This window comes from Rhinolophus hipposideros (assembly GCF_964194185.1).
Source record: "Rhinolophus hipposideros genome assembly, chromosome: 1".
Lineage (NCBI taxonomy): Eukaryota > Metazoa > Chordata > Mammalia > Chiroptera > Rhinolophidae > Rhinolophus > Rhinolophus hipposideros.
In genome coordinates, this window is record NC_138047.1 from 93,916,817 (window position 1) to 93,943,713 (window position 26,897).

The 26,897-nt window shown below is 49.2% G+C and overlaps 1 protein-coding gene across 4 annotated transcripts; it reads right to left on the minus strand.

Annotated features, from left to right (window-relative positions):
• Window positions 1-2,102: 2,102 nt before the first annotated feature.
• On the minus strand, window positions 2,103-25,709 carry SLC34A2 (solute carrier family 34 member 2). 4 transcript variants are annotated; one of them, XR_013992054.1, is made up of 15 exons: window positions 24,877-24,912; window positions 16,363-16,477; window positions 16,122-16,256; window positions 15,053-15,181; window positions 13,473-13,616; window positions 11,868-11,979; window positions 9,341-9,536; window positions 8,593-8,688; window positions 8,182-8,302; window positions 7,827-7,994; window positions 6,400-6,516; window positions 6,181-6,305; window positions 4,211-4,853; window positions 4,003-4,093; window positions 2,132-3,652 (listed from the first exon to the last, which is right to left on the minus strand). XR_013992054.1 is itself a non-coding variant. In XM_081029884.1 (14 exons), exons 3-14 carry the CDS (start codon window positions 16,472-16,474, stop codon window positions 4,224-4,226), a joined length of 2,085 nt encoding a protein of 694 aa, XP_080886010.1. In that variant the 5' UTR covers window positions 16,475-16,477; window positions 24,877-25,055; window positions 25,493-25,709; the 3' UTR covers window positions 2,103-4,223. The 4 variants fall into 4 exon arrangements, 2 of the variants coding, with proteins under 2 accessions (XP_080886010.1, XP_080886009.1); XM_081029884.1 differs by adding an exon at window positions 25,493-25,709 and having other exon boundaries at window positions 2,103-4,853; window positions 24,877-25,055; XR_013992055.1 differs by having other exon boundaries at window positions 4,003-4,853.
• Between the last annotated feature and the right edge of the window lie 1,188 nt (window positions 25,710-26,897).

Here is a 26,897-nt window from a genome sequence, read left to right on the forward strand (position 1 = left end):
GCCCTGAAATCCTTAATAATTTTATCTTTTAACTTGTGTTTTGCAAGTGAAGTCCGTAAGACAATGGAGCATGCGTGTGAGCAGAGAATGGGCAGTATATGCCCACAGTTCCTTGCCACCCCACTCACGCAGAACATTTGCAATGCCCCAAGAGTACAGAATTCCTGCAGACTCACATGTGTGGGAGTGCAGCAAGACTCAAAGCCAAGTGTAAGGTGAATGTGTGACATCTGCAAATGAATAAGCTGGGGCATTGACAGCCCCTAGAGGCCATGCTTTCCATTGAAACTGGAACTTTGAATGCAACTAAAGAAACTAAGGAACCCTATCATGTATTTCCTCACCCTTACTTCCTTACTTTTCTGTATTAGTCATTGTGAGGAGAGAGCCAGGAGTGCAGTTTCCAGGCTCTCGGCCTCACATGGAAAGGTGCTGGCTCAGGTAGTAAATGGCCATCAACTGTGATTGGATGGCCATCAGCTGTGGCTAGTTGGCCATCAGCTGTAACCAGTGAGCCATTGGCCACTAATATAACTGCCTTGGCTACACTAGCAGCAAATGGAGGCTAGCAGGAAGATGGTGGCTAAACTAGCAAGAGCAGATTGCAGTTAGCAAGTGAGGTTGGTTGGCAGACGTGGACGGCAGGTTGCGGATCATGTGGCTCCTGCTTCCTGTGTCTCCAACCCAGCCGCCAGCGAGACTATAGTGGTGTGACTCCCCTACCTATGGCTCTGTTGGTGTTCCGTTTTGGCTTACCGTGTCCTGTGTTCTTATGTGGGGAGCGGGAGCTGAGTCCCTGCGTGACAGTCATCTTAGGCTGAAAATGAGAATGTCGAAGGAAACGGCAGCCATAATTCCTTTCACTTCTTCCTTACTCGGTGGTAAGGTCAGTGAGTATTGGTACAATGTGCACATGCCAAGAAATGAAATAAACTATTTTGTGCAGAGTTCCTGCTGTTCTGGTAGGAAATTCATCTATGAGTTAGAAAATATGAATAGTGTAATTCCAGTGATTCCATATTTAGAACTGTCGTTACAGAATATGAACAGTAAAATTCATGTTAATTCATTTTACTTAGAATAGTCCTACAGATGTTCCCTAACTTAAAATGGTTTGACTTACGATTTTTTTGGACTTTATGGCTGTGCAAAAGCGATATGCCTTCAGAAGAAACCACTTTGAAGTCTGAGTGTTGATCTTTTTTACTGGGCCAGTGAAATGCAGATTCCCAGGCATTGTCAGGGAGCCCCAGCTCCCAGACAGCACCTGATCATGAGAGTAAACAGATAGTGTTGCCAGCATTGTTTGGATATTGTGTTCTGAGCACATTTAAGGTAAGCTGGGCTAAGCTTTGATGTTCAGCAGGTTAGGTGTATTAAATGCATTTTAGACTTAATATTGTGGGGACAGTCCCAGGGAGCAGTTTCCAGGCTTTCGGCCTCGCGTGGAAAGGTGCTGGCTCAGTTATTAGATGGCCATCCCTGTGTCTGGGTGGCCATCAGCTGTTACTGGTTAGCCATTAGCTACTAATATAACTTCCATGGCTACGCTAGGGGGTTGGTTCTTTGGCTGGCTGGCAAAGCGAATGGCGAATTGCGGCTAGCAAGCGTGGATGGCGGATTGCAGATCGTGTGGATCCTACTTCCTGTGTCTTGCCTGGCTGCCAGAGAGACTGGGGTGCAGAAAGACCCCGTTGTGGTACTCGCGGATGTTTGCTTTTGTGTCTCGATCAGCCATCAATGAGAATATAATGGTATGACTCCCCTACCTATGGCTCCATGGGTGTTCCTTTTTGGCCTCTATATCCTGCATTCTTGTGTGGGGAGTAGAACCAGAGACCCTGCATTACAAATATTTTCTACAATGGGTTTATAGGGATGTAACCCCACCATAAGTCAAAGAGCATCTGTAAATTGCAAATTTTTAAAAAGACAGAGGGAGTGGAAGAAAGGAAAGCTTTATGTCTTCAATACCTGTAATGGCACTTTCCCCCTGCAAGCAAGGGGCCCCACAAATTAGGTAGCTGGCCTAGTGGTGAGCAGTGACATTGAGGGAAACGGCCTCAAATTTTTTAGGAAATAGATCCAGGAGACCCTTATTTCCCTGTTTTGAAAGGAACACATTCCTTTTGGGTTTGATTAACTTTATTTCTCTTCCCACAACCAGTAAAAAAATACAATCAACGTGGGTACAAGGATTCAATTTTTTAAAATCAAGAGTACAAAGAAGGCCACAGCCCCACCCAGATTTAGCTTACATATTTACAGAGTGAGCCGTGGGGTGTGACTAACAGGCATGTGGAAAAGGTGGCATTACAAAAAACGCAATGGTCTTTCTTTCCTGTACATTGCATAGAATCCGGCCTCATTTCCAAATGAGCACTACAAAATCAGCCTCACTACTATTTACTCCATATGAAAAACGCTGTACAGGTGCAGCTATAGATATGGAGTACAGTGGTACCTCCGTTTTCTAATGTAATCTGTTCCGGAAGACGGTTTGAGTTCTGAAATGTTCGGAAACATCCGACAGCTAGGCCTCAGGATCTTGCACTTAGTGGAAGCCGCGTAACTTGTTCAACTTCTGAGGCGTGTTCGAAGAAGCATTTACTTCCGGGTTTACAGCGTTTGTAAACTGAAGTGTTCGTCAATGGAGACTTTTCGAAAACCGAGGTACTACTGTACAAATGGCTATTAGGGAACTGGTATCCACACAAGGAAAGGCTCAGTTTGGTACCCTAACCTGTCGAGATGGATAAGCTAGGATGGGGGAGGGCAGGGTCTTGGAGTGGGGCACCACCAATCCCCCTGACACATTTCCCAGACTTGGTTGAAGCTCACTCACACTCCGGGAGAGAACTGGGATTATTGGGGATGAGAACAGCAGAGGGAGGGGGTGTAAATACAAGAGGGGGCTCTAGAAGTCAAAGGAGGCATATGGGGCAGGAAGCATACCCCTTGGACCTGCAGACACACACACAGATGCTACTGCCGTTTGATGATCAAGGTTCTGTGGGCGGTCTAGCCAAGCCCTGGTTTCCACCCTCAGAGAAGTTTGGAGCTTTGCCGGCATGCAGAGAGGGCAAGAAATCAAAGCTTATCTATGGGAATATAGGAGAATGTTTGGAAAGTTTCACAACTCCAAAGCACATCTGGCTTGGAGGGATGAATGGATGGGTGGATGAATGGAAGCTGACCACCAAAAGCTGTCCCAGGTAGTCATCTTGCACAGAGAACAAGGAGACAGAATTGTAGAACTGTTCTGTGCTCAGGTGCTTCCTGGGACTAAAGGTGGCAGCAGTGGAGGGGATTCAGAGGATGATTTTCATTGACTAAGGGTGGGACTAGGCTTTAGCTACTACAATGGTCAATGAGGTTTCCAAAATAGCCAAATCAAGAAGAACCCTGTGCCCTTTGAGCATATAAACCATCTTCATCGCCTCTTCTCGCCAATGCTTGTCATTGACTAACTTGCATCTTCCATTTACCCAGCTCAGGAATAGGACCACTGTCCTCTTAGGAAGATGGAGCAACAGGTGAGCCAAAGTGCATCCTGAACCTCCATAGTTTCGATGTGGCTCCTGTCCTGGAAACTCGAGGACACGGCAGGTAGAATTCTTGGACTAGCCATACATGCCCAGATGGGGAAACCCTAACAGAGGATTTAAGGAGCAATGGGAAGAGGGAAAGGCCCACACCTGTGGTCTTCTGCAGCTCTCCAAGTGATTCCACTCTTTTCCCTAAGCTGGGCTGCTCTGGAACAAGGGTGCTTGGGAGCAGCTGCTTTTAGTTGAAACCAGTCTTTAGTAGAGGAGAGATGTCTGAGTTTTATCACAATAAGAAAAGAGCACGTGTGTGTGTACCTTTGAGAACCTCCCCTAAACTCCTCCCTTGGGACATCACAAGAGAATGGTTTTAAGTATGAAAATAAGTCCTATTGAGCAACCCAGCTGTGTGCAGGGGTGGGTGGGCGTGGTCACCTCTCTGGTTGGGTTTCATTACCTAATTCTCCTGCAGTGTTCTTCCATACCTTCCTGGAGTGGAAGACCCAGGGAGCAGGGGCAGAGATGAAGCTACCGTGCAGGCTGATACACTGCGAAAGGGAGAGACAGCCAGCACTGATGGCATTGACCTTTCTCAGCAAAGTGGAGAGAGACATGCAGAACCCGGGGGAGCATGAGCATGTGAGACTCGGGGCTCCTTCTCCCACCTTGGGGCAGCCCCTACAACGCTGTGTTGTTACAGGTGGTGTTTGTGTCCAGGGCATCCACTTGGGACTTGGCGGCCCCGTTCTGGGCCTCTCTGACCATGGCAGTGTCATCGGAGGCCTCGGGGGCCTCGATGGGGATGTCCTGCACATGCTGCTCCTCGTCCAGGTTCTCACAGCACTTGCTGCAGCGGCACTTGGGGCAGCACAGCACACAGCAGATGCGGCAGCAGACGCGGCAGCAGCAGCAGCAGCGTCTCTGGCAGTAGCTTCTGTAGAAGGAGACCAGGTAGTTCCAAACCTTCAGCAAGTACATCCCCACGGACAGGAAGCTCCAGGTCTGGAGCTTCTTGGGCAGGACGTGTGGGCAGCGGGACTGCAGGAGCATAAGGATCACCACCAGCAGGAACACAAGCATGATGGGTGCCCCCACACCCACCAGCACCGGCCACCCAGCCAGCGAGAGACCAAACACCATCAGTGGGATCAGGAAGAACAAGACGACCAGGTAGACGATGGCAAACCAGCGGTACTTAGCTGAGATGGAAGCCAGCCCCTTGGCCAGGCGGATGGGCAGGCGGGTGAATGGGATTGGGTACCACAGAAGAATGCCTGTGATGTTGAAGAAAAAGTGGCACAGGGCAATCTGCAACACAAGAGGTCAGACGGGTAAATGGGTCTGTCGCATGGTAAGGGTGGGGAGAAGGGGTGTCACCTAGCAGGCATCTGCAGCAGAGTCACAGGCCTTCCTTTTCTCCATAGCTCAGCCCAAGGGGGACCTGCACTGCCTGAGGGCCTACTATGTGTCTAGGGGTGAGGGTTGGGAGGGCAGGGGAGGCAATCAGTTGAATTACAGCTGTATTCAGGGCCTAGAGTCCTTTAGAAAAAGCTTAACAATGAACTTCATGCATACACCTACTGCCAGCTTAAGTCCCTTACTTCAATCCTCAAAAAATATCCAATGAGGTGGCAATCATTGTCCCTATTTGATGTAAGAGGAAATTGAGTAACCATGAGGTTAAGCTATTTTCCCAAAGTCAAACAGGTGGGCAATGGATGACAGAGGTGGATTCAAATCCAGGCAGGTGGCCCGCTGGGTGTCAGGCATCTTACCAGGGGCTTTGGACCAGCCCTGTCCAATACATTAACCACTATCCACGTGTGGCAACCGAGCACTCGAAATGTGGCTACTACACACTGGGAATGTGCTGTAAGTGTCAAATACACACTGGATTTCAAAGACTTAGTCCAAGAGAAGGTAAAGTATCTCAATTTTTTTTATTGGTTGCATGTTGAAATGATAATGGGTTACCTAAATACGTTAAAATTGGTCTTCCTGTTTCTTTTCATTTTTGAAAACTGGCTACTAAAAATAATTTCAAATTATACAGGCAACCAAAATTTGTATTCTATGCTCGCATTATATTTCTGTTGGACAGCATGGCTTTAGACAGTCTCATCAGAACTTTAGAAAATAATCCTAAGGAGATAGGGATTATGGTTCCCATTTTTCAGATGAGGGAATTGATGCTCAAAGGTTAGATCACCTGTCTAAGGTCACTTAGGGTGTAAATGGTGAGACAATTCAAATGCCAAAGGTCTTTTTGGCCAAGGTCACCAGGCAAGGCAGGTAGGGCCACCTGATTCTTCTTAATGCCAGGCCTCAGGCCCCAGGCCACCTCCCAAGAGAGAAGCAGAGATGGAAGTAGGGTCTATGCTTCCTAAATACTCTTTGCACCTCTATCACGAGGCCACCCTCTTTCTGTTTCAACAACTGCTGGTGGTGGGAGTCTCACGATCTCCATGAGTAGGTGACTTTGACTATTAAATCTACCTCCCTTTTGCTTCTCCACATCACACTTTGGGATATAACAGAAAAGCTTGGCTCTTGTTAGAAACCATCTGCTCACCACAACCATGGATGATCTTTTATCCCTCCCACAGAGCCCCTGCCCCACGCAACATTTCCTAACCTGGAGTGAGCTCTTCAGGGTACTGCCTGGACTGGCTAAAGCAGCCATAATGGCGGTGGTGGTGGTGCCAATGTTGGCACCCAGCGTGAGTGGATATGCTCTCTCAACGGTTATCACACCGATGCCTGGGGGAGAAAATACAAAGCCCATAACATTAGCCCCAGTGGACAATAGGAGACGGTAATGGTGGCCACAGGGAGAAGCCAGGGAGAAACTCACCGATCAGTGGGGTCAGAGTAGATGTGAACACCGAGCTGCTCTGCACGATGAAGGTCATCACCGCCCCCACAAGGATGGCCAGGTAGCCAGTCAACCAGGCAAAGGGAAAAGGGAAATCTGGAAGACAGAAGGAACAGACCAGTCACAGCCCTTCTAGGAAGGCATGGGTGAGAGGCCCAGCTGGCACCTCCATGGGACCGGGGAGGGGAGGCAGGGGGTTCACAAGCTAGGCTAGTGTCCCCACACCAGTCTGAAATCGCTCATTTTAAACATCCTTTCCCCCTGCATACTCAGATGGTGAAACCAAGGATGTGGGTACCTGAAGACAAAAACACATATTCACTGGAGGTCAGAGGTCATAGAGGCTGAACTCACCTGCTATGGACTGAATGTGTCACCCCCAACATTTATGTTGAAACCCTAACACCCAATGGGATTGTATTAGGAAGTGGGGTCTTTGAGCTTGTGTCCTCTCCACTCTCTCTTCCACGTGAGGATAGTGAGAAGACAGCTCTCTATAAATCAGGAAGTGGGTCCTAACCAGAACCTGACTGTGTCAGACCTCCAAGCCTCCAGCACTCAGAGAACTTTCTGTTGTTTAAGCCACCCAGTCTATGGTAATTTGGTACAGCAGCCTGAACTGAGTAAAACATCACCCCCAAAACCACCCTCCTCCCACCAAGCTCTGGGGACAATTGGTCCTCTCCCTCCTCTCCTGGTCTCCCAATACTGTGTATGCTCCACGTGTTTCCACCTAAAAAAGGAAATGCAGCAGCTGGGAAGCCTACCTACCAACCCAGCCCTCAGCACCAGTGGCTCGGGATGAGGCCTGCACACCCAGCAAGCACCCAGTGTCACTCGGCTCACCCTCAAAGTCACAACCTCATAACGACCCTGGGAGACATTCTCGGCCCCATTTCACTTGGATTACACGGGCTGGTGATGATCATGGCTGGGCACGCTCCCCTTGGCCAGGACACCATACTCAGCGGGAGCTCCCCTTGGCCACTGGAGCTGCAGAGGCGGCTTTAAGACGCAGGTGTACTAATCCAGAAGCACCTTTTCTTCCCTAGAGTTGAAGGGACGAGACTACCAGAATGGGCATCTGCTACCCTTTGCCTAAGGGATCCTTTCATATAGGACACCTGCTGGGGAGGAAGGCCTGTTTCACGGCTCTCTGGATTTCAGCTGGCTCTTTCTCGGACATCGAAAACGTGTGCTGTGCTTGCTCCCCAGACCCCACCCAAGACCCCAAGGAAGATTTCAAGGGTGAATGGTGTCTTAACTGCTGCAGCTTTTCAGGTCTCAGAGAAATTCCATGTAGAGGCCACTGCTAGATAAGAATCAAAAGGAGCCCCCCCACTACCCGAGGTGGCAACAGTGATGCCATCCCCTAAAAAGCCCAGAATGGGACGCAGTGTACCTACCAGTGTTGATGGTCTTCTTGATGATAACGGCTACTTGTCCTTCGAGCACCGAGCCCAGGAGCTTGACAATCATGACCAGACAGCCACAGAGCACCAGCAGGGAGGCCACCAGCAGGATGATGCCAACAAAAAGATCCGGAAGGTTGGAATTCACAAAGATGTGTTGGCCTGAGGGGACCATGGGAAGTCCTCAGTAGGAGGGCATGGAGACGCCCAAGGCCACAGATTGTTATTTCTTCCCCATTTATTCTAATCCATTTTATTCCTTCTGCTTCACAGTAACAGAAGCTTGGTCGTTAGCCATCAGCTCCCCACACAGCCTGTCCCAGTGGCTGGTGCTGTGAGTCCTACTCACATTTGGCAATGTTCTCCTGGTGGGTCATGTTTTTGATGGTCCAGGTGTAGAAACCATCCGTCCAACACAGGGAGGGGGAGGTGCAATTCTCAGTTGAGGGGATGGTGACATTCATCTGAGTCTGGGTGGCAAACATGAGAAATGGTCTGTATCATCCATAACACTCATTTTTGGTGTGGGGTAGGGGAGACATACATCGATGAGTGCAGCTGTAAGCGTGACACACTGTTTCCAAGGGTCCCTTCATAAAAGGGAACAGAGGCAGCCAGACATTCTCACTGGCCAGTGTTGATTGGTCAAGGGTCCTCAATTTTTCCTTTCCCTTCCTTTCATTTGCCCATTTAGAATGAGGATGTATTTAAAGTACAGGTGCAAGAATTTACCCACCCAGCAATATTCGTAGGAACTTACCACGTTGCTTAAAGTTTTGCACCAAATCTTGATCAGACTCTTGTTTTGGGCTGCTGCGTCGTTTATTGCAATTTGGCTGATAACTTTTGTATCCAGCTGAGGAAGGCAATTAGACAGAATAGGCACACCCTCAAAACTGATGTGGGAGGGACTTGTAGGGGCTGCTATCACGAGAGGCTTGGAGGACATACAGACTGTGAGCCCCCGTAGAGATGAGCTGGGACTCATTCTATCTGCCCTCCCAGGGGGGAGCCCTAGACATCATCAAGTGCTTGAAAAATAAACGAATGATTGAACAGTGACCTGGTATCTACAAAGTGTGTAGATACTCACTGGATGGCTGAATGACAGGGAAAACCACACGGTAAGACTGGAAGGACATGGTCCAAGCTGGCCTTTTCTCAATAAGGCAACGTTCACAAAGCCTTCTTTCATTTTAATAATATGGAGGTGCTGGGGTCAGTAGTGGAAACGAAGTGTCCCCAAGTGTCCAATGGCCAGTCCTTGACTCTTGAGAAGCATTTGCTACCCTCCTCCTCCTCCATCCCCATAAAGATGACACACATGATGAAGTCAAGGAAACAAAAAAGGCCAATTACTGTCAAGTGTTCCCCCAGTTCTGCCTTCCTTAGTCGCTTTCAGAGGCAGCCAAACAGCACTGTTTATAGACCCATCTACCACAATGGAGTGGGGTAAAGGGGAATGGGGAGGGACTTAGCTCCTTTCCCTCAGAAGGAAGCCAGGTTACCTGGATAATTTGCTTCGTGAAGGGATCCGTGATAACTTTCAGAAGTGCTGGGGCGTCTTCTCCGTTCTTGAAGTGGAAGGACTCCACCACCAGGTTGGTCAGGACCTCCAGGTAATGGGTGGCGGCCTCCACGGGCAGGAGTATCAGCACGGAGAGCCAGTTGAAGAAGTCATGGACGGTGGCCCCTGCAAAAGCCCTACAGAAAGGACCCCCACCCCAAGCCAGCAGCCAGATTAGTCAGCGTTAGTGGGCACCAGTCTAGGCAGGTCATTACTTGTATTGTCTGCCAAGTGTCACTTATCTGTGTACATTCATGTGTATGATCTCATGTCGGTTCTCACAGCAATGCCCAAAGTGGGTGGTATTACATATCCCTACTTGACAGATGAGGAAACGGCCAGCAAGCCCTGTTTTGGGCTTTGACCACCACTGTATGGGCATTGAGCCCACTGCTAGGTGGGGCCTTTCCCACCCAATCAGACAGCATTCAGTTCTTTTCATTAGGGAACCAGACATGTTACCGCTGCAATAATAAGTTTAGCAACCACTATTTGAAAGAAATGTATCGAGACCACTTTTGAATCACACATATTGAAGACAAACTTCATTTGGCAAGGTAGGGAATAGCATGAATGTAACAATGAAAGCTGCCTTCCATACACAAGTGAATTCTTAACCTTTTTTTTTTTTAAGATCAACTTATTTCCCCCCACTTTTTCACACCCCCCCCCACTCTGGTTCAAGCCGGTTTTTCAGTCTAGTTGTATAGGACACAGCTTCCTGGCCCATGCTGGTATTATATGAGCCTTGCACTCCCCCCAGCTGGGGCAGTCGGTCACCGGTCATCGGTTGGCCACTCACAGCAGCTCTCCCTGGCTGCTGGCCACTCACGCTGGTTGCTGGCCACTCATGCGGGCCACCGGCCGTGCATGGCAGCACACGGTAGCCCACAGCAGCACACAGTAGCCCACAGCAGCCCGCGGCAGCTCACACCAACCTCTGGCTGCTCACCGCAGCCCCGCTCCAGGGAGAGCTGTTGTTCACAATCTTAGCCGTAGAGGGCGTAGCTCACTGGCCCATGTGGGAATCAAAACGACGACATTGGCGTTAGGAGCATGGTGCTCCAACCACCTGAGCCACCGAGTTGGCACCAAGATCAACTTATTTGCAAGTACAAATTTTCACATCATATGAGTTAGTATCATATGAGCTAGTATTTTAAAAGGTAACTTATTCTTCCTGGAGAGGGTGATTTAAGACATTTTCGTACACTGTAAAGTGATAAATATTAGTAGTTTGGCAAATGTTTTCAGAGCCTTATACATGTTTGCTATAGTAATTACTGTTCTAGGAATCTATCTAAGGACATAACCTAAACCACTAGGTAAAGAAAGAATTCCCAAATTGTTCAAGTGAAATCTATGTAACTTTACTAACAACTGTCACCCCAATAAACTAATTAAAAATAAAAGACAGAAAGAATCCCCAAAGATGTTATTGAAAGCAATTTAAATATCCCAAATAGGGAGAGTGAGGTCAATTATATTCCTATGTGCCAGTACCGTCATAGGTTGTATGTTTATATTTCATAAGTTATCCAGAGGTAAAAATTCGTGTAATAGAACCCAAAATCTGGAATAAGAAAACCTGGAGTCCCAGCCATGGCCCTCAATGAAGTAATTTAATCTCCTTTCTATTAATACAATGGGGTGTAGAAAAGCCTACTGGGCTTCATGAGAAAACCAGATTAGCAAACACCCTGGGTATTGTATATTGTTTTGACCCTCAGCACATTTCATCAGGGACCCAAGGAGAAGTGGGGACATTTGCTGGTCCCCCAAACAGCCTGTTGAAGGCCCTGTGGCTGACCCACACAGCAAAAACATTGTGTAGACAAGCGGCTTCTCTATTTTAATAAGCAAAACAGTCTGTCACCTGTTAGAAGAGAGGCTGGGAAATGTGCTCAGTTTTCACATTAACCTTCTGGAAGAAAAGGCTTTCCTTTGCCTGGATCCAACCCATCCCGTTTTTAGATTTTATGCATCCACAAAAGCCACATTTTGCCTTTTTTTTTTTTTTTGGCAGACAAGTGAAAAACAAAGAAAAAGTGGCACGGGTTCAGCTGGCCAAAAATGAAAGCTTCAGTTTATAATGCTCTGAGTAGACAGAGCAGTACATTCTAACCCACCTGGCCTTGTTTTAATGGTCCCATGCTGCAGGTTAAGCTCCAAGCCCGGGCTTGTGTTTAGGAAGCCCTGACTCTGTGCCAGGCACCTTGCTAAGCATTTACCTGTATGACTGTGTTTACTCCTTTAGACAACACAGTGGTGACACCACCATTATTCCCCCCATGCAGATCAGGGGGTTGGTTCGTATGTGATCCTTACCACTAGCTGCATTCCACTGTGGCCAATTCTAAGCAATCTGGGAATGACAAGTATGTTCTCATTGGCTAATGGTAGTTATGACAACCTGGCTCAAACGAATGGGCCTGAAGTTGGCAAAGGCTGGTTCTGAGCTGCCTTACCTTCTGAACACATCCCGGTCTCCTGCTTGCATAAGTGCCACCAGGGTGTTGGTAATTGAGGTCCCGATGTTGGCTCCCATGATGATAGGGATGGCAGCCCGCACAGTCAGCACTGGAGTGTAGAAAACAGCAAGTCAGCAAGTTTCGGAAGGCAGCCTGGCTATGTTCCAGACATGACCCAAGGCAGGCTGAACTCAGCTAGTAATCCCCTACAGCAGCATTCCTTCACCTCTTTGGGCTCTTCACCTTGCAGTGAATCTGAAAGTGAGGGCTGTTCACCAGAGAAATAGACACGTCAACAAGGTTTTTTAGCATATTTCAGGGAATCCGCAGACCCCATGAAGTCCTTCTGTGGGCCCTAGTTTAAAAGTGCCTTTCTGAATTGTTCGGATGCAAGGCCACCTTACAGGAGACCGGAAAATAATGTTTAAGGACTTGTGTGTTTATTATGGCAAATTCCTGGTGATATAATTTCTTTATCACCCTTTCTTCCATCTCCCCACCCCCTCTCCCCACTCCAGTTCAAGCCATTGTTTCTTAGTCTAGTTGTGTAGGACACAGCTCCCTGGCCCATGCTGATATTATGAGCCTTGTGCTCCCTCCGGCTGAGGCAATCAGTTGCTGGTCATCGGTCGGCCGCTCACAACAGCTCACGGCAGCTCTCGCCGGCTGCCGGCCACGCTGGCCACTGGCCACTCATCGCGGCACACGGTAGCCCATGGCAGCACTCAGCAGCCCACGGCAGCCCTGCTCCAGGGAGAGCTGTTGTTCACAATCTTAGCTGTAGAGGATGCAGCTCACTGGCCCATGTGGGAATCGAACTGGCGACCTCAGCATTAGGAGCATGGCAGTGCTCCAACCACCTGAGCCACCGGGCCAGCCGTATAATTTCTTTTTCTAACAAAATTAGTATATTGCCACCATATTCTGACACCTGAAAATATTTTAAAGTAATACCTTTTTCTAATTTAGCCGAGAAAAGACTTTATTTAATTTTGGCTAAAAATGCTGGTTTGGGCCGAAAAGTCACCCTTTCAAACTGGTCCCACTTAGGGTGTCTGTCTTAGCTAAGCCAGAGCAAATATCAGGTAGGTTCCAGTGTGGAATGCTAGTTCCCCAAGCTCAGCTGTCCCAAAACCAATGTGTGATATGATTAGATATCTTTATACTTAGCACGGAGAGCAGTGAGTGATGGAAAGGTCTTGTACCTATGCTGTTCAATATGGCCACTGCTAGCCACAGATGACTGCTAAGCCCATGAAATAGAGCTAGTGCAACGGAGCAACTGGATTTTATATTTTAAATTAAAATCGAGAGGCTAACTCAAGGCTAAATAAAATTAAATAGCCCCATATGGCTAGTAGCTGCTGGGCTGGACAGTGCAGTTCTAGATTATTCCATCTTCAAACAGCAGGGTCTATTTTCAGACTCAGCTATGGAAATGAAAACAGGAAGCTGCCTGTGACTCAGCATGGAACACATCACAGACAGACAAGATAGGAAGATAATGGTGACAAGCCTGGACACAGTCGGACTGAATCCCAGCCTCCCTGGCTGCAAAGGAAAACGTCTGGACTGTCAGGGCTCGCGGGTGCCTAGACTCACATGAGGAGGCCACCATGCTAACGACGATGGACGTGGAGGTACTAGAGCTCTGCACCATGACGGTCACCAGCACTCCGATCACCAGCCCTGCCACGGGGTTGGACATAATAGAGTCGTTGCTGAAGAACTGCCCGGCCATTTTTCCTGGAAAAAACAAACCCACAGTCACCTGATGGGGGTTACGCGGGCAGAGTGCTGACGTCTCCAGCCAGGGCCAACACTGGCTGAGGCTGGGGAGCGCAGCCCCTAGCCCTGCTGGCACCTTTTGTGCTCCGTCGTGAGTTTTCCCAGGGCCGCCCTGATACCATGAGACATGCCCACCCACCCCCAGACCCTCATTCCTCTTATCCCTTCACCCTCCCATCCTTCAACCCCTCCCTCTGTCAGCAAGACCTGCTCGAGCCTTTTGATCAGGAACCTGGCCTCAACTGTGCACTTGGCCCAATGGGAGCCAGTGAATCTTCTGATTGTCCTGTTTCCTGTCTCTGGGACGTATTTCCGATTCCTAAGAGTTATCCACCAGGTGTGGATCTTATCCTTCTCTATCCATCCCGCGGCCCCCAAACCCCCAGCCCTAACTCTAGCCTGTAATTAAAGGCTGGGAGTGTCATTTCTGAGAGTGGGCCTCTGAGACCACCAATCCATTCCCACTCCGTTTTATAAAGACGAGTCCCAGAGAGTGACTTGCCGGAGATGCTCAGAGAGCAGCGCCTCTTACTGATGCTGTCTGGGATGGGCCACCCAGAAAGTCAGTGTGCCTCTCCTGGTCACCCCAAAAGTGCCTCCCTCCCCAATGCTCCCAGCTCACAAAGATGAGTTCTCAAGGGAGACACGAAGGGGTGCAGAAATCCAGGGTCTGTGTCACCTGGATCTAGCCTGAATCTCGCTGTGCCAATAAATAGGCTGTGAACCTTAGGACTGCTGTCTTTGAACCTCTTCTCTCTAAATGGCAAGGGCTTTGGGAAGAAAGGTTTAAGACAGTGCCCCTGAAAAAGCCTGTACCCAGGAGGCACTCAAAGTGCTAGCTATCAGTGTTGCCATCCATTTTGGGTACAGAGGTGACGGGCACATGGTGATTTCACTTCTGAGTCTCCCTCACATGGCACAGCCATACTCAGTCCTGGGAGATAGTTTAGGCAACTGCTTGGGATGCAGGTTCCCCCAGGCCAGGGGCCCCCGTCCTTCTCCATCAAAGGTTGAGCTTTGATTTCCATAGTTGCTCTGGCCTAAGAGAAGATTCTTATTTAATATTCCCCTTAGGGGGAGGCCTAAAGAAAGGACGGGTCCCTGAGATAAACCCTTATGTCAAACAGCATCCTGCCTAGGCTTTGTGGACAAACACAAGGATCTGAGAGCCTGGAACTGGCTCCTGCCCTGGCTTCTGGCCTAAGCCACCTCACCCAGTCATAGCTCTTTCATAGGCCTCAGTTTTCTCTTCTGTAAAAGGGGTGCATGACTTCACAACATAATGAGTGGCTTCCAGTCCTAGGATGCAGCTAGAGAGGGCTTGCTGGGTAGTAAGGGTCTGGACCAAATAAGAACTCCCCACACCCCCAGACCTTTGACCCTTTCATCCGTACCTCCAACCAGCTGGAAGGCACTGCTGAGAATATCCAAGGAGCACACAAACAAGTAGAGGAATCCCAGAAGCAGAATGAATTTCCCGATCCCTTGGAAGATACACAGAATCTTCCCTTTGGTGTCTCTCTCTGGAGCAAGGATAAAGGTACAGTATGTTTTAGTGTCTGAAACACTGAGAAGTTTGGTAATGAGCTCAGAATTCCCCCACCCCCCTTCCAGCCAAGGGGCCTGCAAGGAAGGCCCCAAGGTGGTAGGCAGCCATGGTTGTAGTTTCAAAGCAATTACCACTATAGACCATTTACTCGAAACCCATGGTGAACTGTCTCTTCAAGATTTGCATTTGGAAGGAGGGGTCCCCTGTGGTCTGGGGACAGGCAAACCAGGCTCACGCTTAGCTGACTGTCACTGAGTGAGTCAGTGAAGAGCACTTACCACCTCCTCAAATACAGGGTCAGAGATAACGACTCTCCTAAGCACCTTTAGAACACTGTTTTCTAGATTGGGGCTGCAAGGTAGCAATCACAGCCTCCGTTTGGGGAGGGCTTGGGCAATGCTACATCCTTGATGGCTACTTTCTCCACTGACTTTTACAGTGGTTCTCACCTCCTCCCTCCCAGCTGTGTGATCCACACAGAGCCTGAATCTGGAAAAGGGCAGCATTTGTTTACACCCTGGCTATTCTGGCTGTGTAGTCTGACTTCCAGAAGCCTTCTCTGGTGCCTGCATTTAGGTGAGGGGACCCCCCCCACCCAGGAGTTCTCAGAGCAAGGGTCTGTCTGTTCACTGCTGCTCCCACAGCACCACAGCACTTGGTACCTGCTCAGCCCGCAGTACCACGTCTGGCCTGGTTACAACCTTACTGCTGGCACGTTTGCTGAATGAATGAATGGAAAGAACAAACCATTGCCCCATCATCACACCATGCTTTAATTCTAAGCCTCCGAGACCGTCGGGTGACAATCGTAGCCAGGACCTTCATTCAAAGGGCACTGTACTGTAAAGACGATGGCCAGCCCTCTGGCCAGCGGGCAGTCCCCTCCTGCCTGCCAAGGCTGGCCTCGTATTTACCTGACCACTTGATCCCCTTGTGTTTAAGCTCGGGCAGGTCCCAGGGGTCTTCCACCTCTGTGGGCTCCTCTATCAGGGCCATGGTGGACTGGGATGGCAGAAGTTCAATCTTGGTGATAGAGGTCCGGTTGTCATCTGCCCAAATAGACAGCAAAGGCCAGGAGGAGTGAGGAATCAGGCCTGAGCCTCGTGGGCTCCCCACAGCAGGCCAGGCTGCAGCTACCAGATGAGAAGCACTTACTTTTGTCGGTCTCCTTGCCTTTCACAGCTGGGGTGGGCTGTTGGCTGGTGGCCCCTTCGATGTATTTATTGGGGTTGTGCTGGGCATTTTCCAGCTCAGGCCAAGGAGCCATGGTCTGCGGATGTAAAAAAAAAAAAACAAAACAGAGCTTAAAGAACAGCCACTGAAAGGAGGTGTAGTCAGTTGCCTTGACAGGGAGAACCAGTAGTTGCAAAGGTTTGGGGGAGTGGAGAGTGTCGTGCCTTCTAAGTGTGAACTCTTAACCACCATATTACACTTCTGTGTAGGCCTCCTTCCACCCCTCCCCCAGGCTGTCACTAAATCAAACCTCTTCTTTCAGTGTTCTTCCGTGCTAGCCGCAAATCTATGTATCAGTCGAACCCCCCTTGATTTCTCTAACTTCTGTCTCGGTCTCTGTCTTGACTGTCTCTTTAGTCAGAAATCAGATACAAACCCATCCATCTTCATCAACTCATGGAATGCCAAGTCCTCCAAGGGGCCCCCAGTGGGCTTAACACGGATGCTCATAGACATTCGCTCTGCTTTCCCTACCATCGGGTCTTCTGGGAGAAGCATGACACACCAGACCTGGTTCAAATCCGAGGTGCCACACATCAGTGGGTGTGTGTTTAGGCAGGTCCCTTTAGGCCTCTGAGCATATAACGTCAGTTTCCCCATGTAGACAATGGGGATAATTCTTCATATTTTGCAGGGTTAGGAGATGAATGGTGATGCCTACGGAAGTGCCTGGCGCCAAGCAGGTATCCAATAAGCAAGTCACAATTCTTACTACGCCATGCTGCCCGGTTTAATGGCTCTTTGTCACACAACCACATTGTTCTGCCCAGGCTTCAGTAGAGACTTCCTCATAACCCATTTTCTCAGCAAAGCCCCTCAGTTACGTGGAGAGGAAGTGTCTCTTGACACCACTGGAAGTCCACTCCTTGCTGTCCCTGTCCTTTGACACATGTTAGACAAAGCAGTCCAAAGGACTTCTCAGAAGAGGAAGCACCAGTGGCTACAAACTACTACAAAATAGAGTTCAGCCTCATTAGTAACCCACGGCACATTAAAAGTGTCAACGATCAAATGAGCAAAAAAAGTTGTTTCACGTATAATATGCCATCCTGGAGGATATGCAGTGAGATGAGCACTGCAGAATGCTCTGGAAAACAGTTGGCATACATTTTCCATACATCTGACCTGGTTATTATACTTCTAGGAATTAGGGATCTAGGAATATTTTCCTCTCAGAAAACCAAAAATACCTGCCTTGGTTTAATCACCTCTTTGCAGAGGGTTTCCCAGAACTGGGTCTGTCCGATCCTTTCCATCTCTTAAACAGATCTATGTCCTGCCACCAGAATGCAAGTGCTACCAAAAAAGGGGATTTGTCTAGTTCATCACTGTACCCTCTGGGTCTGCAGCTCTGCCTGGCACACTGACGGTGCCCAATACATGTTGACTGAATGAATGGGTACAGACCGAAACACTTTTGCTGTACTGCATTAGAGTTGAAGAATAAAACTAGGGAGATTATATTAACTATGGTACATCCTTGCAGTGTAATAGCAGGCCATTAAAAAGATTATAAAGAATCAGCAAAAAAACTAAACAAAACCTAGGGAAATGCTTTAGATAAATTGTGAATAAAAAGCACTTTATTGTCCCATTCACAGCAGAATCCAACAGGATACAGAAGTGTTCTATGGGGTTTGGAGTAAGTGGTGGGATTGTGGGTGATGTTTTTTTCTATTTGAAATTTCTAAATTATTTTAAGAGATGCATCCCAATCCCCAAACCCACAAAGGTAAGAAGGTTCAGGGATACCTGTAGTGCTACCGTCATTCATACTGACAAAGCTAGGAGTTAAAAGAAGCTGATTCTGAGTCCCCATCATGAGGGGCTTACACGAACTGGTTTCTTTAGCCCAAGGAACTTTCCTGACACAACCACAGAGCACGGCACATACTTCTGTAATCACAGGAAACGTCCTGCAGTCATTGGCTTCCATGAAGGCACAGGTCTTTCGCTTCAGCTTAGGCATTCAGCATGGGGCCTGGCACACAATAGACCTCAGGTGCTTTCTGAGTAGGATGCTGAGACCTGCCCAGCCAGTGAGAGCCAATATTTATTGAGCCGGGCTGCCCATTCAGGGAGCTGTTATTCTCCCATCCCACAGAGCAAGAAACTCAAGCACAAGGAGGTAAGTGACTTGCTCGAGGTCCCAAGTAGTAGAGCCTTGAATCCCAATCAGTTTGAATCAGAGCCTTCTCCTGCAGCCGCTCTCGGGGTAGCTGTTCTCTGCACACCAGGGGCAGAGTTGCTTCTAACATCCTTCCTCCTGGAGCTGCCATGTCTGTCAGAGGTTGGACTCCTCCTTCAGGCTCAAAGAGAAGCCTTTCTGCAGCTGACAATCAAAGTTGGGGCAAAGCGTGCTGTTCTGAAGGCCTGCTGGACAGGGCTCCTTCCTCAGGTGTGCTGAGAGGTAGCTACGAGGCTGGCTGGGTGGGGGAGGTAGGGAGGAGCTGGGTGGTTGGGAAGGAGACCAAGGCTGAGCTGGGAGAACTCCAACCTCAGCTCAAGGCTGCCACGTGGATGAATGAGCTTAAGTTTGAAATGGTACAGAGGTTAAAAAGAAAATACACGGCTGGCCCAATTTGCCCGTTTTTGGACTTGTGTAGCTAAACTGTGTGCCTCTGTGACTCTCTTAATGCAGGGATCCTTAGCCAGAATGTCTTGGGGAAAGAAACTAATAATCTTGGAGCTCAGTTTCAATCAAACACTAGGCTGGGCATTTTATATAGCATGGAGGCTTAGGGCCAAACTCCAACTCTGACCCAGATACACTGTGACTTTGGGCAAGTCACTTGACTGCTCTGTGCCTCGGTCTCACATATATAGAATGAGGTGTCTAGCTATAACCCATTGGGTTATTAGGCAGCTTCAATGAGTTCATCTCTTTGCAGTACTTAGAATAGTAATCTGTTCAATGGATTGGTTCTTGTCACCACCCCTCTTAGCGACCCTGTGAGGGGTTAGTGTTCTTATTTCATCGATGAGAAAACCAAAGCACCCAGGGGGAAGCCATTTGGCCCAAGGCGACAGGCACGACGAGAATTTCTGCCTACTCCAGAGTCTGTGCTTGTTCTCAATTACATGACCTGGGACACTGCTGGAAGGAGTGAGTCATGCATTATTATCATCAAAAGTGAGATGGACCTGATAAAAGGCCAAGTACTAGGCAAAGGAGAAGATGCTTTAACACTGGTGGAGGAAGTCAGTCTCTCACTTACTATATACAGGGAAATGAGGGTTCCAGGATCTCGGTCTCACGGTACCTCTCGGCCCAAATATTTGTACAAAAGCATCCAACCTACATGCAAACCTTTAGGCCTCTTACCTGCACTGCTCATGGGGTATTTACAGCGGCCAGCACTTCAGCTCACTTCCGCATTACCCCACACCTGCCCCTCCAAAGAACTTTCCTGCTTGTGTGATTCCTGGTGAATGGAGCAAATCAAGAAAACTCTTAACTTGGATGTCACCACCTGGCAGGGCCTGTAGCTGTCACCTGTGCCATTCGGGTGACCCCCCACCTAGGCATCTGCTCAAGGGACTTTCCTCCAGTGGTGGTATGGGACAAGTGATGGACCTTAGGACCTGGGTGTACCGACACCTGTTCTGTCTGGGGTGTCAGCCTCATTGGGGAAACTTATCACTTGGGTGTTAGGAAGGATGACTGCCTATTATTTAAATTATGTTTTCAGTGACTGAACACAAAGTACTAGCTAGCGAATACATAAACAGACACCACCATGGTCCAACTTCCAGGTGGTTTATCATAGTACATGCAGTGGAATGGGCAGATTCCCATTTGCACTGAACTGAAAAGAAAGGAAAAGGAGGTGATGGAAAGGATCCAACAGGTGAACCATCTTGCGTCTCATTTCTACACTGTGAGGCTTGTGCTGCTTCATTCATCTCGAGACCCTCATTTACTAGTAGACAGCATCACCAAAGAGCAAAGGCAATTTTCTGTCAAATGTCTCTGCTCCTTCTTGGAAGTCTTGCTTTCTCTAATCTTGGGTTCAATCACTTGTCATAAGGTCATTTCCGCTTTACAAACACTTCCCCAATGAAGCAATCATTTCCCCTCACACAGCAACTCATTTTTTGGTACATTCATCGAATTCCACCAACATTTCTTGGGTGTTCACTGCACCTGCAGGTAAGGAAAGGAGGTGCAGGTCCACACACCTAAGCACTGCCTCCCCTAGGGGTAGGTAGGCAGCCAGGAGAGCCATCTGACTCAGCCCCAGAGCTCTCCGCCTGCCGGCCACTCCCCTCCTGGCTCCCTCCACCCCACAGCTGCTCCTCTTGGGACCTGGGAAGTGAGCAAATGTAGAGTCCCCTGGCACCCAACCACTATACTCAGCAATGCAAGCACACAGGCCGCATTCATCCTACCCTCCTGGCCAGCAAAACCTCAACTTTCTGTGCAGGCTGACCCCACAGATCTGAGGTGAAGGCAAGACCTAGGACAGACTCCCCACAACCAGCCTGGAGCCTAGGCAGCTGGTCAGGGGCTCCCCCAGGTCCCTGGCATTGCCACCTCTGCTGAAACCATAGTGCCTGACACACAGCGCCAGGAGAGAAGCACACTGCAGGGCCGGCTCGCAGTCCTGCCATGCACGGTGTGTGGCCCTGAGCCGCTCCAAGCCTCAGTTTCACCATCTCAGAAATGTTACAATACCATCTCCTTCACTTTTGTAGGACGAATAGACTCATGAGTGTAGGCGAGGCCCTCAGCACAGTACCCGGCAGAGTCGACACTAAGAACTTTGCTAAAGGAACTGCAAATGCACTGCAAATGGCCTAACCTCCACTTGGCCATAAACTGTAAGTTCTTCATCTCAGTGGCCAGCACAGTAGTGGACCCTCAGTAAAGATTAAAGATCTGTGTGATAAATGACCCCAGAGCATATGAAAAAGGGGCTGACATTTGTTTTGTGACAAGGAAGTATCCTAGTTGATCTGTGACCTTATTGTTATAACAAGGAAGGAGTTCTGTCCAGTTTACCAGGAAACTGAGGTACAGAGAAATTAAGCTCCATAGCTACCCAGGGATGGAATCAGGATTTGAACAGAGGACTGCTGGTTCCAAAGCTGGGGGCTTTTCTATAGACCACACAGTCAGGTGCTGAGACAGAGGGAGGAGGCATCCTTGGGGCCCCAAAGCATCAGGGCACCAGGGGTCTCAGATCCAGGGTAAGGAAGAGCTCTGAGGGTTTCTGAGAGAACTCAGAGAACTCGTTCCTCTGCACAGGTCACTACTGCTTCAGATGGCTGAATGCACGCCTGCATTCAGACGGCTAGAAATGCCAGCCAGGAATGCTGTAATGACAGGCTGCTGAGTTCCCACAAAGCCTTCTGACATACCAGAGACCTGGATTCGGCATATGCCAAGCCTTTTAAGAATCCCAGCTGAGCAGGACAGGAGATGCGGAATGGGCAAAAGGACAGGGCCAGCATCTGAGGCCACTACTCCTCTGGGCATGGCAGACACTGGCCGGCCTGGAACCTGCTTCCCTAGGGAGGGACTCTGAGGACCAGCAGGGGCCCCTCCAAAGGCTTTCTTCCAGCTCACAGCCCTGATCCTGCTGTTCCCTCTCCTCGCCTTCCCCAAGGTCTTACTCTAGCACACTCTGCTAGAAGGAACAGAGAAGGAAGGGTAAAAACATTCATCTGGGCAGTTTGGTTCTAATACACAGAAAGATGTTTTTAATGTCTAGGCACGAGGTTAGTGGTTACGATCACACATCTGCTCCCTTGCTCCCCACCACTTGTCCCTACAATCGAGCTGGCTGTGTAGATACCCCTTTTAGCTCAACTTTCTGCATCCACCTGTGTACCTGATGCCAAGAACTCTTGCAGGCTAAGGAGAGGAAATGTCTTGGCTCTTCTCAGACCTCTGTAACAGGGAAAATAGGGCACCTGGCAGTCACCCAACTCCTACGCTCTGCATTGTTTGGGCCTTTCCAACCAGCACCGGTTCTGGGGCTGCCTATCCTCAGAGGAGCAGCAGCCCATGGTCATCTGAAAAAGTGGGGAGAGGAGAGGCACGGGGCAGTGTCCTGCAGACAGACACGCAAACATTCGCCTACCATGCGGTGGCCTCCCTGAACACAGGGAGGGTGGACCTGTAGCCCCAGCATGCAGGACAGTGCTTGGCAGAGTAGCCAGCCAAATGTTTATTGAACACTGTGTGCCGGCACTGCTGAAAGCCCTGCACCCAAATTAACCCATTGACTCTCATGTGCACTTTACATATTTCTGTAAATTTACTGTATTTCTCCTTTAGTCCCAATTTCATCCCCATTTTACAGGAGAAAACTGAGGCACACAAAGGATTTCATTGCACACTACACCTTCAGAGACAATTCGGACTCAGGGAACCTGACTCCAGTTTCCCCAATATGCTCAAGTAGTATTTTCTTACACTTTGAAAAAATGACCAAGACTTCAGAAATTCCCAAGAGGGTGATGGCTACTTTTCTTCGGCTTCCTTTAGCCATCCCAAGGCCAAAGAATCCCCAAGGCCATGGTGGTGCTGGGAGTGGGTCTGGGACAGGAGACAGGGAACAAGTGACCTGGTTTTCATATTAATGAACGGCTTAGACTTCTGATATGTACTAATCGGTTTTTTAAAGACATTTCCCTCTCTTTAAACCAGGGCCCATCACCAAACCACACCCTCAGTGCACTTTGTATTTTTAAATAAGTCCGGCAATTAACTATATCAATTATTTTGTATTGTATTAGGGGGGCTCAAAGGGCTAATTTATAAAAAATAAACATTTAAAACATATTGCATTCTTTTTACAGCCCTCTTTTTGCACTTTTGCATTTTAAAAAATTCATTGGGATGAATTAATTCCTGGGATGTCCTGACTACCCCCTGCTGATATTGCCATTCTGTCCCCAGGATGGAGGTGAGAAGAGGGGGTGAGGAAGGTGGCTGATAATGGTATTAAGTGTTTATTACAGATCACTGATCCCAAAAAGCTGTTTTCTTCATTAAATTGAATTTAGGCTATTTTTCGTCAGCTTTGTGTCCAATAGCAATAATCCAGATGTCTGTCTGTCCTCCCATCACTGGGGACTTCTTTCAATGAGATGGTTGAGTGATTTGGGGTGGACTTTGGAGGAGGCAATTCGTGTAACATCCAAATCTTTTACAAAGCCTGCCCTTCTTGCCACTGGGTCCAAGTTACAAAAATAGAGACGAGATCATTATCAGCTGGCCGGCTGGCACAGACAGAGAGGCAAACACTCTTAACGATCTGAAACAATGGTCACTCCTGTGAGGCCCAACTTGTTCCAGAATACCCAACTAGAGGAACAGATTAAAGAACTCCAGGACAGGTTGCCGGACGAGGAAGGGGCAAGAAAAGGGAAAGAAAGAAACAGTTCACAGAGACCTCTCTGAGTGAACTTAAACAGGGAGAAGGGGGTGATTCCAAGTAATGAAATCCCCAAGCTGCCTCCATGAAACCCACACGTCTGAGAAAGCTGCCACCTTGCTAAGGAAAAGGAAAGATTCTGATTCTCTTCAGTGCCAGTGACCCATGGCAGACATCTGCCCCAGGGAACCTGAAGACTAAATTGACTCTGTTCCACGTGCCACCCTCTTTCTGGCCTGGAGACGCGCGGTCCCCGCCAACACTCAAACTGCACCTGCGCTCCTCTGCTTATAAGCCATTTCCCCGGCCAGCTGACCTAGTACCCCGAAAACACTGAAAGACCGTGGGCTCTGTTCTCCCAAGACAAGCTGAAGGATGGGCCAGCCCTTTGCTGATGGCCGCCTACTCTGATGGGACCAGCACACTAGGAATGTATCTTGCAGTCACTTCATCGAAAGAACGCTGCAAACAAGAAGGTAACACATGGGAGTCACGCTGGGGTGCAGGGTACAGGGCACTGGACAGCCACACAAACCTAGCATTTTCAGCTCAGGAGAAACTCTCAGATGGTTTTGTTCTTGTGTCAAGAGGGGCAAGCCGAAGCCCAGCGGCTCAGAGACCTGCCCTGGGTCGCACTGCTGGTTGGTGACTGAAAAGAGCTCAGTCCTGAACTCCTAAGGGGCATGTCCACCATCCCCCCCCCCCCCCCCCCCCCCCCCCCGTTTTCCCTCCCCAAACCACGGGTCCTGAGACACCTCTAATTTTAGATACCCAAGTCAGTGTGGCTCATTAATAACACTGCCAGTGGCAATAATAATGTGGTCCTGGAAGTGGTAGTAACCGCAATAGCAGTAACATGAAGAAAAATAGTCTGAAAATTTGGAGGTTTATTTATTTTTTTTTTCCTCTTCAGCAGCCCCAAGCCGGCCAAGTTCCTGGAAGTGAGCACCGAGGGCTATCTAGAAGAATTAAGTACGTTAAAAGTACATCAAGGTTCCTCCAAGGGGGAGAAGGGAGCAGGAAGCGCCCCGGCCCCGGCGGTACTCACCAGCGCTCCCCGCGCAGGTAGTGGACCCCGGAAGGCTCCTCGGTGGAGCGCAGCGGCCCGGGCATATATAGCCCAGGTGTTGCGCAAAGAGGCCGGCGGCGGCGGCTGTCATCACGCCCCTCGCACATTCCAGGACCGCCCTACCTGCCGGCTTAATGAGCCCATCGTGACCTCACCCGCTGCGCCGAGGAAAGAAAGGAAAGGCGGCCGGGATGAGGGGAGAAACCTCAGCCGGTCCCCGGGTCCGAAAGACAGCGAGTGGACGCGTGCCCCGTGCGCCCTGGCCCCGCCGGGCGCGCACCCTCCTCCGCCCCAAGACGGAGCCACAAGACCTCCCAACACAAGCAGAATAGTGGGGCTCCCGGGCTCCACCTTTCTCCTCCTCTCCCCGAGAACCTGAAGCTTCTAGTTTAGCTCCCCTGGGGCTCAAGAAGTCAGATAAAAGCCTACTGGAAACTCAGGGGCAAGACCTTCCAAAACAAAGCCAGGATTCTCCAGCCGTAGTCTTGGGGACGCTTTAGTGACCTGTACTCAGACACTTGGCCACCTAGAACCCTGGGTCTGGACAGGACAGGAATGGGGAGTCAGGCTGGGGAAGGGGAGGGGGCTCTCTCACCAGGAAAACCTGCCCCGACAGCTCTTCCTGGCTTTGGTGACCACGGCCCTTATTTCACCTTCTGCCCTGCCCTGTGTGTTCCTTCTGTGTGGCACATCTTTCTCCATCTGACTGTGACAAGACCTGTCTCAGGGAAAGCCCACTACCACGCTTATAACAGCAGCCCAGTTATTTGCTGGGCACACTTGTTCTCCAATGCCACACAAACACCTTCCCTGGGCTCCCAGGCTAAGAGTCGCTCCCTTTCTAGTTGAGGCTTAGAAGGTGTGGGGTGGGGGGGCATGACATAGGATTATTCAGGATTTGCTAGGCGAGATCAAACCTTGGTCTTATTCCAAAACCCAGGTCTTATTCCCTCTGCCGCCAAGGTCCTGGTTTTATAGCTGAGGAAACTGAGGCATAGCAGCTTCCTTGTTGCCCAGCTGTCCACAATGAATGTGTAGTGGAACTAGGCTGGTTTCATTCCAAAATCCAGAGCTCTCTCTACCATCAAGGTAAGCCAGGCGTACTGCTTCCAGGAACCCGCAGAGCCGGGCTCTCCCTGGGGCTCAGCAGGCAATGGTTACATGTGCTCTAACTCTGGGGTCCCAGTGCCTGCAATCAGTTTCCTGTTTTGCCCCTTGCTTCCCCCCCTGCCTTCTTTTGCTCATATGTAAAATGGGAATAATGGTCCCTGTCAGTTACAGTAAAATGAGCTAAAATATTTATGGCACGTAGAACAGTACCTGCACATGATTAGTACCCCGTACATAATCGTTTTCACTGGGAACCTCTGGTATTGGGAGATGAACGAAAAGCTTTGATTAGGCTCATCCAGAACCTGGGGGCTCTGTTGTGATTACTCCAGTCTCAGATGCTGGTCACATAGGTCCAAAGGCCAGGACAAAGGCTTGGAGAGTGGGCATTAGAAACGAAATCAGCCTGGGCTACTCTCATTAGAGGGATAATGGTTTTGCTAGTGGGTGCTAGACTTAAAAGCAAGCCCTTGGAGACAATGATCAACCATTGGCATTCACTGACACTGGTGTTCATTGAGCTCAGCTCCACTTCCAGCCCTGGGCAAGAGGGCTGCCGATGCCTCTTCAGGGGCTCACGTGAACAGGTCTTAATTGGACATTCATTCCGACAAGCCTCCCCGCAGTAACTGTGGGCTTTGATGTAAGGCACAGACCTGGCTGCCTTCACATCACCTTTATATCACTTCCAACACGGAGCTAATAGACGGAAATTTCAAAAAACTTGGAAAAAGAAAGGTGTCTCTTTTATGCTCTGATAGACAAGGCAAAACACTGGTTCAATCAGGAGACCTCTTTTTAAAAAATGTGTAAGGATCTTGGTAATAGATCAGGGCTGACATCTGTTTGATTCTCGTTTTGGATTGTAGTTTTTTTATAGTACTTTTTGT

Bases quoted from the DNA above. Each gene is read 5' to 3' on its own strand.
- SLC34A2 (XM_081029884.1), bottom strand. From the start codon at position 16,474: ATGGCTCCTTGGCCTGAGCTGGAAAATGCCCAGCACAACCCCAATAAA. The intron at 11,980-13,472 runs GTGAGTCTAGGC...TCTACACTCCAG, and splicing joins TAGCATGGTGGCCTCCTCAT to TGCTGACTGTGCGGGCTGCC. The intron at 8,303-8,592 runs GTAAGTTCCTAC...TTTGCCACCCAG, and splicing joins GCAAAACTTTAAGCAACGTG to ACTCAGATGAATGTCACCAT.